General features: G+C 53.5%; 1 protein-coding gene across 2 annotated transcripts in view; it reads left to right on the top strand.

Annotated features, from left to right (window-relative positions):
• Positions 1–17,120, top strand: part of Cpne5 (copine 5) — an 82,761-nt gene that overhangs the window by 3,429 nt on the left and 62,212 nt on the right. For both annotated transcript variants that reach the window (XM_075979726.1, XM_075979727.1), the window contains exons 2-3: positions 8,736–8,776; positions 9,675–9,721. In XM_075979726.1, coding sequence (XP_075835841.1) covers positions 8,736–8,776; positions 9,675–9,721 — 88 coding nt within the window. The remainder of the gene's footprint in view (positions 1–8,735; positions 8,777–9,674; positions 9,722–17,120) is intronic.

Below are 17,120 nucleotides of genomic sequence, written 5' to 3'. Positions count from 1 at the left end.
CTGAGGCACACCCAGCTCTGTTCCTGGGATCCCTGATGAGCTGGCTCTCCTCTCTGGCCTCAGTTTCCCCTTCTGTAAAAGGGATCCCTGTCAGTTTATAGGGATTTGATGGGTCATTCTGAGAACAGTGGCTGGTATCACCAGTTAGCTGACATCAGTTACACATCAGACATGTGTAACCAAGGTCTACACATCTACAGAGATGCGGAGTCCTGGAGGTCACTTGATGTAGTGATCCCTGGAGGAAGGGTGGCTCACGGAACTAGATTCCAGCAGACTAGTACAAAATGTGATCTAAACACTCTCAAGCCTGGCGCTCTTCCTCCTGACGGTCTGTCCCAGACGATTCTTGTCTAGGAATGCTAGCCATTCTGCAGGCCCATCCAGAGCTTACCTGTCCTGTGACCCCTTCCTCCTCCAGAGGCCCTGCCAGGTCAGCATCCCTGTCTTCTGCTGGGAGCTTCATCAGCTCTGTGGTTTGAAAGAATGGCTTGCATTTTTCCCATTACTGGACGCCTTTGTGCTTGGGCAGGGTCGTGTTGGAGAGGCATGCGAGGGCTCCTGAGACCAGGGCAGGCTGGATGTCTACTCAGGATCTCACACAGCTTTCCTTCCCCCACCAGCTGGTGGGGGCTAGTGGGTGGCTAGGTTTCTTCCGCCCCAGAGGTTGATTCCTACTGTCTGTTCAAGCTAACATAGGTAACGCCATGCAAAGAGTCAGCCCAGCTCTGGGGCTGTGTCCTGGCCTTTGTAGACAGGTGTGAGTTCACTCTGACAGCAGGGGAGATGGCAGTGGGGAGGGGTGAGCCTGAGGGCATGGTGGCAGCCAAGTCAGCATTAGGAAAAGGAGATTTGTTTAACAACTGACCACACCCAGATATTCAACAAGGCCAGGAAAGGGTGGTCGCGGCTCAGATTGGACGCTTACTCCAGCTGAGCAGTTGGCATCCTTGTTACACAGACCCATACCTGTTGCGTCGATAGTAGCAGTTGCTGTCCAAGCTGGCACCTCAGATCACACTGTCTTAGAAGCTTTAGTTTTCAGCTGCTCTGGAACAAATGTCCACGGTTTCCTGAACCCCTGACTTTATCCCCTTCCACTTCCGTGTCTCAGGGCTGGGACTTCCCCCACGGTATGATCCTTGACCAGGCTTGCTAACTGCAGGCTGCTGCAGAATGGAGGCTCATGGTCTTGCTGGTGAGGACCAGAGTGACCCTCTGCAGGCTTCCGGGGGCTGTGGTCCCAGCAAGCTGCTTCCACCATAAGACAACTGACCTCCTCAAGGCTAAGGGAAGGCTAGCTCACCCAAGGACTGGGACAGCGAGACTCCCTGGACACATGAGAAGGGATACCTTTCCTTTGTCCCCATCCAGACCCGGGAGCCACTTCCCCACACCCAGCCCACGTCAAGGGGAGGGATTCCACAGTGTTCTCGTGGGGAACGGGACTTCTGCCTGCCCCAGCTGCTGGAGCTTTTGGTTTTCTCTTTCCCCCCCACCCCTAGTGTCTGTGTGTCCGTGTCAGGAATCCTCCTCGGTTGCTTGTCTACTTTATTCACTGAGGCAGAGTCTCTCAGTGAAACCCAGATCCCGTCTCCAGCTTCTGAGATGGGGTTACTGCCGGCTGCCATTCCCACCAGGCACTTCTGTGGGTTTCTGGGGACCCCAGCTCCAGTCCTCATGCTTGCAGAACAAGCGTCTAAACTGCCGAGCCATCTCTCTGGCCTCCCCACTGTGGCTTTTTAGCTCCCCGACAATCCTCTGCAGTAAATTGCAGTGTTTCTTTTTGGTCTGCCTAGGAAATCAAGGCCCTTAGAAGTGGAGGCACGCGCCCGAGGTTAGCGCCAGCAGGGTCTGGAAATATGTATCCACAGCCTGTGCCCTCAGATGTCAAGAGGGTCAGGCTCTGTGGAGATCATGGTGGGACCCGAGCAGCAGCCATTGTAGGTAAGACAGGTCCTCCCTCAGGCATGGGAAAGGCCTCGCTTGCTCAGAGAGGCAGAACACAGGCAACAGAAGAAGCCTTCCACCGTATCCTTACTGTAGGGCGGTTGGTTCCTTTCCGCCTCTCCCTGCTCACATTCCTTCTGCTCAGCCTAGAGGGCTGATGGAGGTGGGGGAGATGACCCTGCTTTGAGAACAGAGGGGAGGGAGGAGGAAGCTCAGGGAACTGACAGGCTCCGTAGGAAGCCCTTGGCTGTCTGCGTAGCCTGGACTTGAAATACCTTCTGTGAGTCTAGAGGTAAGCCGTCTCAGGGCTGGTTTGTCAGCCACTTTGCCAGGAGGAACCCCACCATCCTTCTCCTTGGTCACTGTCCAAATGGCAAGCCTCACTGTTACAAACCCTCTGCTTCTGTACTCAGTATAGCGGCTGCATCTGAAGATAGGAAACACACTGCGGAGCGCAGGGTCTTTCTGGGAAGGCGCTTCCTTCCAAAAATCACAATCTTGCACAGATCCATAGCCTTCCCAGGGAGTGGCCAGAGCTGGACCTCACGTTCACTGCTGCCATTTTTGACATAAGGGAGTCTCCATCATATCAGGACCTTGTGGATTTTGGTGCTGGGTGGGCGGCCATGACTACCAAGATGGCTCCACAAGCTGTTTGGCCTCCTTGAAGCTACAAGGGGAGGAGCCTAGTGTTGACCTCTTGAGGTCTGACTCCTCATATTCTCAGGTCAGGTGACAGCCAATTTGGGGACAAGGAAAAGGTTTTTCAAGAAGTCATCTTGACCCCTGAATACTTCTCCTAGTGAAACAGGCAAGAGAAGCCAAGTTGTGCACTCTTGCCAAGCCTTGCCGGGCACCTCTGCCCTTAGTTTCCCTCCTGCCCACCCATGCAATCCCCACAGGTCTCAGTAGAACAGCGCCATGGCCTTGGGGGCAGCTGTGTCCTGGCGATCCACTTGGAGAATGTGAGGAGCCAGACCTCTAGAGACCAACGCTAGGCCCCTTGTGATTCAGAGGTACCAGATCCCCTGGAGCTGGAGCACGGAAACCGGTGAACCACTTGATAACGGTGCTGTGAAATGAACTTGGGTCCTCTGGGAGAGCAGCAAGTGCTTTTAGCTGTGGAACCATTTCTCATGCTCAAATAACTGTCATTAAAAAAAATACACATAAAACTCACAAGAGTTGTGTGTGTGTGCGCACACTTGTGTGTGTGCGCTTGTGTGTGTTTGCGTGCGTGTGTTCACGTGTGTGCTCGTGTCCGTGTGTGTGTGCACGTGCGCACCTCTCGTAATGCTGGCGGTGGAGCCTAGGGCCTGACAGTTTCCCTAGCAATTGCTCTGCCGTTGAGCACCGCGCCTCACTGGTTCTGGGAGACAGTCTGCAGTGTGTACCTTGTTCTCACAAGGCCACCTCTGTCTTCTCACCTCAGCTTCGCGGGTGCTGGGCTTACATGTGTGCACCACCATGTCCAGCTGTGCACATTTTTGTTTTGTCCTTTGAGAGAGAGTCTTACTATGTAGCCCTGGCTGGTCTGGGACTCACTACATGGACCAGGGTAGCCTCAAACTCATAGAGATCTACTTGCCTCTACGTCCCAAGTGCTGGAATTAAAGGTGTGCACCACCAATTCTGTCCTACGCACATTTTTATTAGGCAGATAACATCCATGGGTTTGTCAGCAATAAGTTCAGTCACTTCAGATGGTGAGGCAGGTGACAGGGACTGATACCCAAGGGGAACATGGAGAAGAGAGAGTCAAGGGGCAGGAAAGGTCTTGCTCTCCTTGTAGAAGGACACGGAGGTCACTGTGGCTGGAAGAGTATGAGCGGTCGGTTTGGGGTGCACAGATGAGATCAGCGGGGAGCGGGGCTATAAACCGTAGCTTTGGAGGCCCCAGGAAGGAGTTTTGGTTTATTGTTCTCACAGCATTGGGGGATGGATCTTGTTAAGTGGTGGTTAGGATTAAGCTTTATGAACACACCTCTGGTTGCTGAGCAGACCCTAGGCTGGTGGGGAGTGGGTACATCAGGAAATAGATGTGTTGCTAGGCAGGCCAAGTGCAGGGTGGGGAGGGTGGGAAGTGGCTCAAAGCAGAATCGTTAGAGCTCACTGAGTGGAACGGGAGTGGCACCAGGAGGAGAGAGCAACGGAGCCACTTCTGGTTTCTAGTGTAAACTGGTGGCTGGTGGCTCACACCTGTTCCGAGAAGCAAATGGGTGACCCCCATGAACCCATAAGAAGCTGAAATGTGGGGAGACTGTCCAGGGTGACAGATTGCCATGTGGCCAACCAACCCAACCTGGCTGCTTCTGAGACCACAGCTTTCTCCCCTGACCCTGCATCTTGCCAGGGTCAATTATGCCAATATCTCCCAGCAGAAAAACACTGCCAGCCCTAGAAATCTCTCTGGGCACCTTGTGAGAACTGCTCATTAGACCTGGCATGGTTGCTTGGCAGGGAGATGGCACAGCCAGGCAGGGCATGAGTGGGATGTGGAGGCAGCGGTGGGTGTCAGACACTCAGGTCCTTCCTCCTGGCCTGGCTCCTTTGATGACCTCCTCCTGTGAGGGCCAGAGGACATGGATGTCCTGCCGCTCCTCTCTACTGTCTCAGTGGGACAGACGGGGCACAGGTAGCCCACGTGGGCGTGGGAAAACCCAAGTTTTGTGACATGGGTGCTCCTGGGGAGCTCCAGATCTGTCCCTTGGGATGTAAACAGGTCCTGCTGGCAGTGGGACACAGGGTCGGTTGAGTGTCCCAAGAGACCTGGCCTATGCGTGAGTGGTCACCGCCCCCCCCATCCACTCCATTGACTAGATGTTTGACGTGAAGTTGAGTTTGAAAAAATAAGGTGATATCCATGTGCTCTCAGGTCCCAGGCTCTCTCTGCGTCTGTCATTGCTACCTGGTGCCAGTTCATCTTTCCCTAAGCACTAGAGGCTGGGCTCAGCCTCCCAAGCGCTAGGATTCCCTGTGTGTACCGCCGCCGCTGTTCCCAGCTCAGAGAAACCAACAATCAACCTACCTCCCTCCCTCCCTCCCTCCCTCCCTCCCTCCCTCCCTCCCTCCCTCCCTCCCTCCGCTGGGGATTGAACTTGGGGCCTTGCACGTGCCAAGCGAGTGCCCTGCCACTAAACTGTAACCCTTTTGACTGATGTTCTTCTGAGACAACTAAGTTGCCATACTGCCCCTGAACTCACTATGTAACCCAAGCAGGCCTTGAACTTATGATTCTCCTGCCTCACACTCGCAGGTGACAGGGACTGCAGGCCTGGGCTGCCAGGTTTAGCTTCCTCCTAACTTTTGCAGCCTTGAGGTTTAATTTGGGAATTGGACAACAATAGCAGCAACAAACTTGCATGCAGTACACACGGACCAACATCAGTCTCCTTAGTTTCAGGGCTTCGTGGTCCCCGCCGAGGACCCTGGGCCAGGAATAGCTGTAATACAGGTTCTTAGTGACTTCCTCAGCTACAGCCAACAGCAAGCTCAGTGCATCCGTGAGAGAGAACCAGGGGATGTAGTTACCTCGCCCACAGCTCAGGCAAGGGCAGGGTATTCCCCTCAGACCCACCCATTTCCCTTGGGGTCCCTCTGCTGGGAAGTGTCCCTCCCCGGTCCCTTAGGGGGTCCTCCATCACCTTCTGCTGGGACCTCAGAGACTCTGGGCCTCATAGCCTGGTACTGTTTCTTCCAACCACCTGAGCGGGAAATGAGTCCTTGGGGGTGGCAGGAAGCAAAGGCCTTGGCTCTGCTTTCCCAGCCTCGGTTTAAGGAACAAAAGAGGCGAAGCTCCAGGCTGCTGAGCAGACAGCCGAAGGACTTTATGGGGAAAAATACATTTTGACTGTTGGGGGATTTTTCCCCTCTTGAGCTTTCCCAAAGTAGAAAGCAGAGGGGAAAAAAAAAACCACTTGAGATCTGGTTTGGTCTGGTCAGGGCCCCGGTGGCTGGGGCCCTGTGTAGGGCTGAAGGCCTGGTCCCCAGGCTACTCTGGCTGTGTGCCTCTGGGCAGGCCGCTCCCTCTGTCTGAGCCAGAAGTTCTCAGTGGGGTAGGTGAGGGTTAGTGGGGACCTGGCAACTGTGAGGGATTCTCAGGGGCTGAACAAACGTGCCTTGGGGTCTTCGCTGTCCAGAGGGGGCTGGTGGGTGGGACAACAGCTAGTTAAATATGAGCTCACCCCACTCCAGATCTACAAAGCCAGTCTCTGGGAAGGGCCCCAAGAGCCTGCCTTTTTACCCCTGGGAAGTGAAGTGAGAACCAGTGGGCAGGCTTCTCAGGTGCCCCACGCACTCCACTGGGTTAAAGGCTACAAGGACAATGGGTGGCATCAGAGAGGGGATCAGGATGGGAACCCAGGCAGGAGTACTCACAGCCAATGGGGGCAGGAGGCAGAGCTCAGATGATGAGATATTCCCTCTTCAGGTCAGGGTTGGGTCTGGCTTCTTGGACCAGAAAGGGTGCAGGTGGCTATGGCTCTCTCTAACTTGTGAGCCTGAGGACTGACCTGTAAGTCCCAGTTAATACGCTTTTATCGATCTGAGCAGCCCTGGACTATACTGAGCCCCTTTTTATAAACGGGGAAACCGAGGCATGAGATAGCCCAGTCACCTGTGCACAGAATGCAGTTTGTCTGTCTGTAGCTAAAGGGTGTGGGGAGTATGAGGACGCTCTGAGTGTCACCCTGCACGGCCCTTGCTGCTCTGCTCTGGTTTAAACACAGGGTTTCCCTCCGTAGCCCAGGACTGCCTCCAGTTGGTGGACATCCTCTGCTTCAGCGTGCCACGTGCCGGGATCACCTGTGTATGCCACCGCACCTGGTTTATACAGCGCCAGGGGATCCAGAGCTTTGCGCATGCTCGGCAGACCCTCTTCCAACGGGGCTACATCCTCAGGCCCTGGTCTCTCTTATCTGTCTTCCTCTGCTTTCAAGCTGCACTCGGCTGACTCAGGGCCTGAAGGACGGAGACAGAGGGCAGTCCCTTTCCTAGAGGGGCCCAAAGCAGTGGGGGCAGGCAGGAGGACCCACTGACTCTGATTTGCAAGAGGGGGACCCGGTGGTGGGTTCAGGTTTAGGAGAATGGCATCAAGACAGAAGGACTGGGATCATCAGGAAGTATATGGAGTTCTGAGAGCTGTGCTATCTTTGGGTGTTGGCCACCAGGGTGACTCTTGTCCCTTGCTTATTGAGAGTCCGAAGTATAGGACAGGGAATCACCGGAGCCAGGAACCGTGTGCGGGTTCTTAGTGTGGTACTGTTGGTTGAACATGAGGCCTTGTGTATGCTAGGCAAGCGCTCTACTACTGAGCTACATCCCCTACATCCGATTCTTAGTCTGCGTGCCTAAGGCCCAGCTACAAAGCAGAGAACTCCATTTATTGATCCTCCAGCCTCTCTTTCTCCCTTTCCCCACCTTTCTCCTAGGCCGAAACCTAGGGGCAATTCTTTTTCTCACTCTCCTAGAAACGACTGAACTTGAACCCCACATCCAGACTTGGAGGAATCTGTTCAGGCTCTGCCCCCAGCCTGTAGGAGGCTGTCACCAGGGATGCTGGAGGCTGGCCACATATGCCCTAGCTATTGCTGCCTTTGACTGTACTGTCCCTGGCATCAGAACTTTTTGCTGCTGTCTAGAAGTGAGCAGGTAACGTGGAGGACAGCCTCTGCGTCCTAGAGTTCCAGGGGCTCAGAGGAAAGGCAATAGCAGCCTCTAGGACAGAACGGATGGAGCCCTGATCCACCAGAGACAGTTTCCATTGGGCTATGTAGCTTCCTGGTGGCATCTGTGGAGGGAAACACTATAGGATATGGTTCCCCAACTCAGCTTCTTCCTTTCGACTGGGACAACACCCAGCCAGTGCTGACCCCCAGACAATACCTCTGTTGCTGCCGCTAAAGGCAATTCTAGCGACATCTCTCTCGTTCTAACAAAACACGAGATTCAAAGGCTGGGGTGAAAACCTGTGAGCCCAGAGACACAGACTAGCAACTGGCTAACTCTCTCTTTGCTGCTGCCCCGAAGCCGCTCCCTTCCACACCCCAACTAAAAGAAAACCATGCTAAGCTCCTCCCTGCTGCTTCTTGTCAACTGGCTGCTAACCCCGCCTCTCTGAGCCTAGGTTAGTTTTATTTAATTAGTGCAAATGTAACACAACTTTACAGTTAACAGAGGCGGCAGAAACAAATGTAACACATCTTTACACAGTTAACAGAGGCGGCAGAAACAAATGGAACACAACTTTACACAGTTAACAGAGGCGGCAGGAACAAATGGAACACAACTTTACACAGTTAAAGTAACATTCCACAAGGAAATGTCTGAGAAGGGCTGGTATCTGAGGCCGACTGAGGTTTGATTAAGTGAGAAACACCAGAGTCCAGGGCACCGTGGTGCCATCTGGGGAAGCTGTGGTGTGGTGGGGGGAGAACTCTGAATCTTAGGAAAGCTGGACTGGAGTCGCTTCAGGGGCCTCCCAGCATCGGAGTTCTTTTCTTTTTCTAAGACAGGGTTGCATATAGCCTAGGCTATTCTAATTCACTGTATTGCCCCAGGCTGGCCTGGAACCCGTTAGTCTGTCTCTCCTCCACCTGAGTGCTGAGGTGGCAGACATGTGGCACCCTGTGTGGTTCCTGGCATTTAGTGAAGTTGAGCAAGTGTGCTGAGGGACCTGTCTTCCCTTTCCATTGTGTTGGAGACTGGGCCAGAGGCCATCTCCAGGCCTAGGCCTCATCACTTGTCCCCTCCGTCCCGACTAATTTCTCTTTTCTCCCCTCTTTCAGGAACCTCTTGGACAAAGACATGTTTTCCAAGTCTGATCCATGTAAGTCCTGTTCCCACAGCAACAACCATCCCTGTGACCCAGTGGCCTGGTGACTAGTGACAGAGGCCGCCAGCAGCTCTGAGTGCTGGAGCTGTGCAGGCATAGGGGCCAGTGAGTCAGGGCTGGAGAGCGCTGCGTGGTGGTGTCCAAAGAACTGAGGAGCTGGCCCTGTTCTGCTCCCATACTTGTGAAGTCCCAGCACCTCAGAGCAGCTCGGGAGGTGTTGGGGTGTCTAGGGCAAAAAGGCCTCTGTCCCCATGGGAAGCAGCACACTTATGTTGACCGCGGTCTGGGGGAAATGAGCATGGGCTTGGGAGGACTGCGCTCCAGTCCTGAGCAGTGCTGGCCATGAGCATGATCTTGGATGGGTCTTTGGCCTCTGCAGAGCCTCAGTTTCCCCATCAGTAGAGAGGACCTGGTGACAGTAACGAGATCTGAAGGGACAAAGTGTCTCAGGTGCCATCCTCACCACGCCTGCCACTCAGCCCTCCGTCACGCCCACCTGTCCATGTGCCTCACACCTGGGAGCCTTTCTATGGTGTAGAAATGGACAGCCCTTGAGATCCCTCCTACAAGTCATGCTGAGATCCCAGGCCTCTTTGCCAAGCCAACTGCCGGTTATTGTGGAGAAAGAGACCCATTGTGGGACTGGAGATGTAACTCAGTGGTAGGGTGATTGTCCACGGATCTGGGTACCAAAGTACCACGGAAACAGCAAAGCTACTGTGGTTTAGGCTTGGAGGCCAGGCTCTTACCCTCGCTCACCAAGACCCCAGTTGCCTCCACAGACACCTGCCCTTTCCCCAGACCCAACAGAACCACGTAGGCTGAGGCTCTTGACCCTCGCCTTTCCTCTCAGCCTGGGATGTTAACTCATGTTTTCTCTTCTCTTCCCCAGTGTGTGTCATGTACACTCAAGGGATGGAGAACAAGCAATGGCGGGAGGTAGGTGCCACCCCTTCCCCACCCAGGAAGTGCCAATGCTGTATCCTCCCTCAGAGTGGACCCTCTGTGGGTGCTCTACCCGAGTACCAAAGGCTGGCAGGGCAAGCAGAGGGTACAGAGACCAAAGGCAGAGCAGGCCATGCCTGTCCTCGGGCAGCTCTGGCCAGAGGGGAGACGCGACTATGTCAGCTGCTTTGTGTAACTCAGACAACGGCTTAAAGGAAGAAAGATGAATCTGGGCTCACATCTCAGAGGGGCTAAACCATGGTTGCTTGGCCCCGCACACTTGTTTGGGGGAACACGTGGTAGGGGAAGTTGCTCATCTCATGGAAGACAGGAAGCAGAGGATGGAGAAGTACCCAGGAAGGACAGAGCACCCAGGGACATGGCCCCACTGGCCTGCTTCCTCTACTCCAGCCCCACCTCCATCATTCCATACAAAATCTGAATGCAGGGGGTTAAACCACTCATTAAAAAGAAAAAAATCTGTTTATTAGCTCGGAACCTTCATCATCTAACTAATAATCCCTGGGAACTGCACCCCCTATCCCCCCTACACACATATACATAGGAATGTGCTTTCAGCCGTTTGTGCTGGCGCACACCTTTAATCTTGACTCTTGGGGGGCAGAGACAGGAGGAGCTCTGTGAGTTCAAGGCTAGCATGGTCTACAGAGTGAGTTTTCGGACAGCCAGGACTACAGAGATAGGGTAAAAAAGGAGGAGAAGGAAGACGAGGAAGAAGAATGTGCTCTGCTTGTTACCTACCTGTTTCTCAGTCCAGTTGAGCTGGCAGCGTTCATTACTGAAAATCTACCCCGACCCCCAAAGGCTCACATTTAGTTCATTCCCCACAGCCTCCCTATTAACAGTCCCAACAGGGACTCGAGGCAACTCTCAGCTGTGAACCTGTATGGGAAAAAACAAAACACAATTTACAAGTTTTCAAGATACGGTGTCCCAGAGTACACGCCCCCCCATTTCAAACTGGAGGATGGGAGAAGAGCAAAAATGGTCCAGGCCAAAGCAAGACCCCACAGCCACCCAGCCGTGCGAACACTAGGTCCTGTAGTTCCGTGCCTGTGGATGTACTGTGTTGTGATGTGCACCCTAATAAGAGCCCTCTGTCTGCAGCCACACAGCCCCCCCCCTCGCTATGTCTGCTTCCTTGCCTGTGCTTTCCTCAGCAGACGCCCCACGTTTCTGTCAACTCCAGCATCCTGGGGTCAGTCAAGCACCACTGTTACAACTTCATAACCACCCGCTCCAGGGCTACCCACAGGAACTCAGACTGGCCCTACACCGCCCGGCTTCATGGGCTTTCCTTTGAAACCTGGGCGCAAGCCTCCATGATCTTGTCACCCTTGTGTTCTGAATGCCACTGACATCAGCGTCACACGGCCCACACCAAAGTCAGCTGCTCACACGAGCCTTGGCTGGGTCCTATTGGACCACAGCTACAGTGGACTCTGGGTGGGTTACTGTAGAAACAACTTCCTGGGCCCCCATTCCATGCCTCAGGCACCTCAAGTCTTTCGGGTGAGTTTACAGGTTACCTGCCATGGTGGGGTCCCTCAAGGCATCTTTCTGTTGTCCCCACTGTGTGTGGTTTTTTGTGGGACCGTATTGGAATCTCTCTAACACTACACCTTCTGGTCCATGGCTTCAGACATGCTTCTTTTCTGCCTGTACTATGGTTTTCAGGTCGCTCTGCCTGTTTCTTGCTCTTCTAGCTCCTCCTGTAAGCTTGGCTAAAAGCAGCCAGCAGTGTCCACACCATAGCCTGGATGCAGTGCTGTCTTGATGTTTTCTTCACCAGATTAACGAGTCTAGTACTTTCTTTTGGGCCACCAACCAGCTCCCAGATCATGACACAGACTTACGAATGCTCGGCCTAGCTTAGGCTCATTTCTGCCGAGCTCTTTTAACTTAAATCAACCTTTTCTTTATCTACCTTTTGCTTTGGGCTTTTTACTTTTCTTTCCTTCTGTATATTTTATATTTCACTGTTTCTAGTGTCTGGTGACTGCCTGGCTTCTTACCCCAGGTGTGTCTCTTTCTTTCTCCCTCATTCTCTCCTCATTCCTAGATTTCTTTTCCTCCTTATTCTCTCTGCCTGCCAGCCAGCCAGCCCTGCCTATCCTTTCTTCCCTATCTACGGATTGTTCAGCTCTTTATTAGTCCAATCAGGTGCCTTGGGCAGGCAAGGTGAAACAAATACAACCTTTTTTTTTCTTTTTTTCTTTGGTTTTTCAAGACAGGGTTTCTCAGTAGCTTTGTAGCCTGTCTCAGAACTCGCTCTGCAAGCCGACCTTGAACTCACAGAGGTCCACCTGCCTCTGCCTCCCAAGTGCTGGGATTAAAGGCGTGTGCCACTGCAGCCTGGCCAACACATCTTCTCATAATTAAACACACATCCTTATATTGTTAAACAAATGCAGCATAAACAAATGTAACACACCTTCACATTGTTAAAGTAACATTCTATAGCATAAACACAGGGAAACCCTGTCTCAGAAAAACCCCAATAAATAAATACTAAAAAAATTTTAAAACAATATAGCCCCCAAGAGCATACCCTCCAGTGACCTCTTCCTCCAGCCAGGACCCTCGTTCCACAGTTCCACCTCCTGCTAAGAGTCTCTTCAAAGTTAGACTCCATCAGTGATTAGGCCATCTAATTACGCCTCTAGAAACGAACCTCACAGGCACCCAGGGCTGCACTTTGCTCTTCTCCTAGGCTCTTAACCCAATCAAGATGACAAAAAATTGGTCATCACAGTGGTCCTATTCTCAAGGTCCCCCAAAGTGAGGAGACATAACCTGTCCTCAGGGATGCCCCCAGACACAAAGAGGGGAATCCAGGCTCACACTGCTCCCCTTGGTGCCTGGGGCAGGGCTCCCCAGCAGACTCGCCGCCCGTGTTTCTGGCTAATGTGAGCATAGCTTCAGTGAGGGGATGGCTCTCCTCTACTTGGATCAGCCTGGCTGCTACACCCCACTGCAAGCCACGCTTTTCCAGCCTGGGCTGGTTTCCAGTGCTGTGTGCCTCTGTCCCCTGTCAGGGAGGCATAGTGGAAAGGGCCTCGTGAGCCACCGTGACCTCAGGAGGTGCACGAAGTCTAGATCCCTCTGTCTCCGCCCATGCAGCTGCTGGCAGGGTCCTGCTGCAAGCTTGTCACATTCTATTCTTTCTGAGTAGACCAGACTCTGGGCCTTCCAGGGCCCGCCAGGGTCACACATTCTGACATCCCTTACCTGGATGGCCAACCTCCCCTCCATCTCCCTACCACCCTGTCCAGTGCACCTGGAGCTCCTCCTTCCTCGGGGCCTTTGCATGTGCTACCCAGCCACGCTCTTTTCTTACACCCACGAGTTCTTCAGATCCTGACACCTGTGCCTCCCATCATAAAGTTCTTCCGGGTCTCAGTCTCTCCTATACATCTCACATATCCCCCTCCCCCACTTGTTGGTCTCCTTGATCACCTTTTACCATCAACCAGACTCTGGTGTCAGTATTTACCTTGCCACACGTCAGCTCTACAGAGCAGGGGATTTCCAAGCTCTTCGCCTACTATTCCGTTTTGAGGCCCAGAACAGTACCCAGCACACAGCAGGCTCCTCAGACATGTTGCTAAAGGAACGGACAGCTTAGGAATGGGATTTGGACCCATGCAGGCCCATAAGAAATGGTGGCTGCAGTTTTTTCCCCCACCTCTGCCTCCTTGTCCCCCATTCAGCTCTCAGCGGAGAAGAATGAGCTGGGCGGGGGTGAATCTGATGGTGGAGGCTAGTGGCCCCAGGAGCACCTGTCTTCCTTATTTGACACAAAAGCTGCCCCTCCTGATTCTTGAAAGGACAGGGCTGAAGCAAGGGGTGGAGGGGAGAGTTGTTTCCTTCCATGATGGGAACATGCAGTTTCTTTGGCCTCTTTGCTGAAGCTGCCCTAGGCAGCTGAAGGTCTGGCTACTCCTTCTGCTGTTCAAGCTAATGAACAGGACAGGAAAGGATCGGCTGAGGCTGTGGCCTTTGCAGCCTTCTTGGCATCTCTTCGTTACCCCTCCATCAACTCCTGGGAGGGAGATACGGGGGGGCGTGCTCTGCACAGAGACTGCCTGATGTCTCCAAAAGCCCCAACATGTCCCCTCAGAAAGGTCTTGGGAAGAGCAGGACCCAGGCTGAGTTGCCAGGCTTAGTGGAAGCAAAGGCGGAGGGTGTGGATTGAATCTGAGGAATGGAACTCCTTCCACTGAGCCCGGGCCGATGTGACTTCGTTTTCTAAGGCTTGAAACCCATTGAAGCATAAACCAGATTGCTAGAGAACCGTTTAGTCTGCTTAAGTGGACTAATTACTTTGGAGGCCTTTGGCCGAGCTTCCCGGCTGGAGCACCAGGAATACACCCGTGGCTTGGTGATTCATTAGAGCAGGTCTGGAAGGACCTTTTCCGAAGGGCACTGCCCGGCGAACTGTTAATTACAATCCATAATTGAAAACAGTCTCGGTTCGGTCCAGGGCCTCCAATTGTCCAAGCTTCTTTGTTACACCCCACTCTTGGTCAAGGGGCACGTGCAGGGCAGGGTGTGGACACACCTGAGCTTTGCTCAGCGTTCCCGGCCTTTGGGGAGGTGGCACCTGGAGTGAATTCACACACAGAGGTGAGGATATGGCCTGGGATGGAAAACAGACTGTCGGCGGTGAAGATCCATGGTGCCGGACACATGGCACTCACCATGGAACATCACCTGAGCTCGGGTCTTGTTGGTGGCTCTCCCGGTTAGTCAACATTTACTACACTTATGTGACGTGTCGGCAAGGCACCACGGGGTAGGGAGCGGGAAAGGTCGGGGTACGACAGAGCAAGTGTGAGTGCAGACCTGGGTGTTTGCAGCGTGCTAGCCTGTTCTACATAGCAAGTTTCCAGGACAACCAGGGCTATATCATATACCCCTGTCTCAAGAAACAAACAAAAAAAATTACATTTATTCGGGTTGGGTGGCATGTGTCATGACATACTTGTGAGGTCAGAGGACAACCTCCACCACGCGGGTCCCGTGGCTCGAGCCCTGCTTAGACTTGCCGACAGGCTCCTTTCCTGGATGAGCCATCTCACTGGCCCTAATTGGATTTTTTAAAAAGATTTATTTATTTATTAAGCATACAATGTACTGCTGGCAAGGAAGGCACCAGGTCTCATTACAGATGGTTGTGAGCCACCATGTGGTTGCTGGGAATTGAACTCAGGACCTCTGGAAGAGCAGCCAGTGCTCTTACCCTCTGAGCCATCTCTCCAGCCCCCCCAATTGAATTTTTAAAATTATGGAGATTTATTCATGTGTGTGGGTATGCACACACCATGGCACACGTGTGTGTGGATGTGTGCACCACATGGCACATGTATGTGGTATGCGAACACCATGGCACACGTATGTGGGTATGCAAACACCATGGTACACATGTGTGTGGGTATGCAAACACGATGGTACACGTGTGTGTGTGGGTATGCACACACCATGGCACGTGTGTGTGGGTATGTACTCTTGGCTGGTTGTAGGCTGTGGTGTTGGTGTGCTTTACCCTGCTCAGTCAGTGGTTGGGCACACTTAGATTTTTGAGGCACGCTCGAGTTCAAGGACATCAGGGACACAGCACAGGCAACAGTAGTGAAAATGGTCGCAGAGGAGCTGAAAGAACAGGGCCACCCTCGTATCCTTGGGGGAACGTGACCCGGGTGGAGGGCTGGAGATGGCACTGGCTGCTCTGGAAGGGGTTCAGTTCTCAGCACCCAGATGGCACCCACAACCACCTCTGTCTCCACTTATGGGGAGCCCAGTGCTCTCTTTCAGCGACTGTGGGCTCCTGTATGCATGGAGTACACATAAACTCACAGAGGTGCACACACACCACAAAAATCCTCCGTGGTTTTAAAGGAGGGGTGAATGAGTGCCATTAGCCAGCTTTCCATTGCTCTGACAAACACTGGGGTCATGAGCTCATGAAGAGCAATGTTCTAGGTCACAGTTGTTTTGGTTTTTTTCAGTCTCTCCGTAGCCTTGACTGGCCTAAATTTTGCTGTGACCAGGCCAGCCTTGAACTCACAGAGATCTACCTAGCTCTGCCTACCGGGTGCTGGGTTAAAGGCTTGGGCTGCCACACCCTGGCTACCTCACGGTTCCTGAGGTTCTGACCCATGCTTGGTTGGCCCCACTGATTGCCATGTGGCGAGCGCATACAGTGGAGTAAAACCTCTCACATCTAACCATAGGGAAGGGGAGACTAGGGTCCCACAGCCCCCTTCAGGAGCAGCCGCCAGTGGCATAAGGCCCAACAGGCCCCATCTCCCAAAGGTCCCACCACCTCCAATGGCCCTGGAGACAAAGCCTCCAACACATGGGCCTTAGGGGGCATCAGGGTTTGATCTGTAGCCATGGGTTAAGGGGAGTGGGGCAGTCACAGGAATGGCAGTGGCTGGTCACTGTGACTGGTCCAGGCCAGGCAGTGTGTAGGGCCCCAGGGAACTGCTCGCTAGAATGGGAACCTCATGGAGGGGCACAGTCAACTCAGGCCACCTCATTCTCTCTGGCTTCTAGTTCATGTCCTATTTTGGATACTGGTGCCATCTAGTTGGTCCACCTCCTCAGCCACAGAGCCGTGTGGACAAAGGTGGCCATGGAACCAAAGGGGCCCAGATATGGCTCAGCACAGAGGCCAGGCAGATGGCATACAGGGCAGGATGCTTCAAGATGAAGGCAGCTCTTGACTGCCCGTCTGAGGGTGGCTGGGGTCTTCAGATCCAGGTGCAGGATAGGAGGGTCCCTCAGAATCAGAGGGGGTCATCTATTAATAAAGGGTGGTTAGGGCTAACAGCAAACTCATGGGGAAGGGTAGGAGAGCCCAGGCTTCTCACTTTCTCTTGGGAAGGGAAGATGTGCTCAAACATCTGGGGGTATCTGGGCCCTGATTGCTGGGTGCCCTGTGTGACTCTACAGTGAAAATTCCTGTACCCATCACTGCCCTAGGAAGGGGGTGGCACTTTCTAGTAGGCAGAGGCCAGCTTGGCCTCTGCACCTGCAGGTTTATTGCCCTGAGGGGACAAGCCAATCTCCGAACATTGGATGTGAGCTGAGCCTACTAAGGCCAGGAGAGTCAAGGGGGAGCCTCATCTTGAACCTGCCCACCAACACCCTGTCCTGGGAAGGAGGAGGCTGTGCTCACAGCCCCTGTCACCAACACCGTGTCCTGGGAAGGAGGAGGCTGTGCTCACAGCCCCTGTCACCAACACCCTGTCCTGGGAAGGAGGAGGCTGTGCTCACAGCCCCTGTCACCAACACCCAGTCCTGGGAAGGAGGAGGCTGTGCCCACATCTGTCTGTCAGCTTTCATCTGATTGTAACCATTTGGG

The sequence above is a fragment of the Microtus pennsylvanicus genome, chromosome 7 (genome assembly GCF_037038515.1).
Source record: "Microtus pennsylvanicus isolate mMicPen1 chromosome 7, mMicPen1.hap1, whole genome shotgun sequence".
NCBI lineage: Eukaryota > Metazoa > Chordata > Mammalia > Rodentia > Cricetidae > Microtus > Microtus pennsylvanicus.
This window is presented reverse-complemented; position numbering and strand designations above follow the sequence as displayed.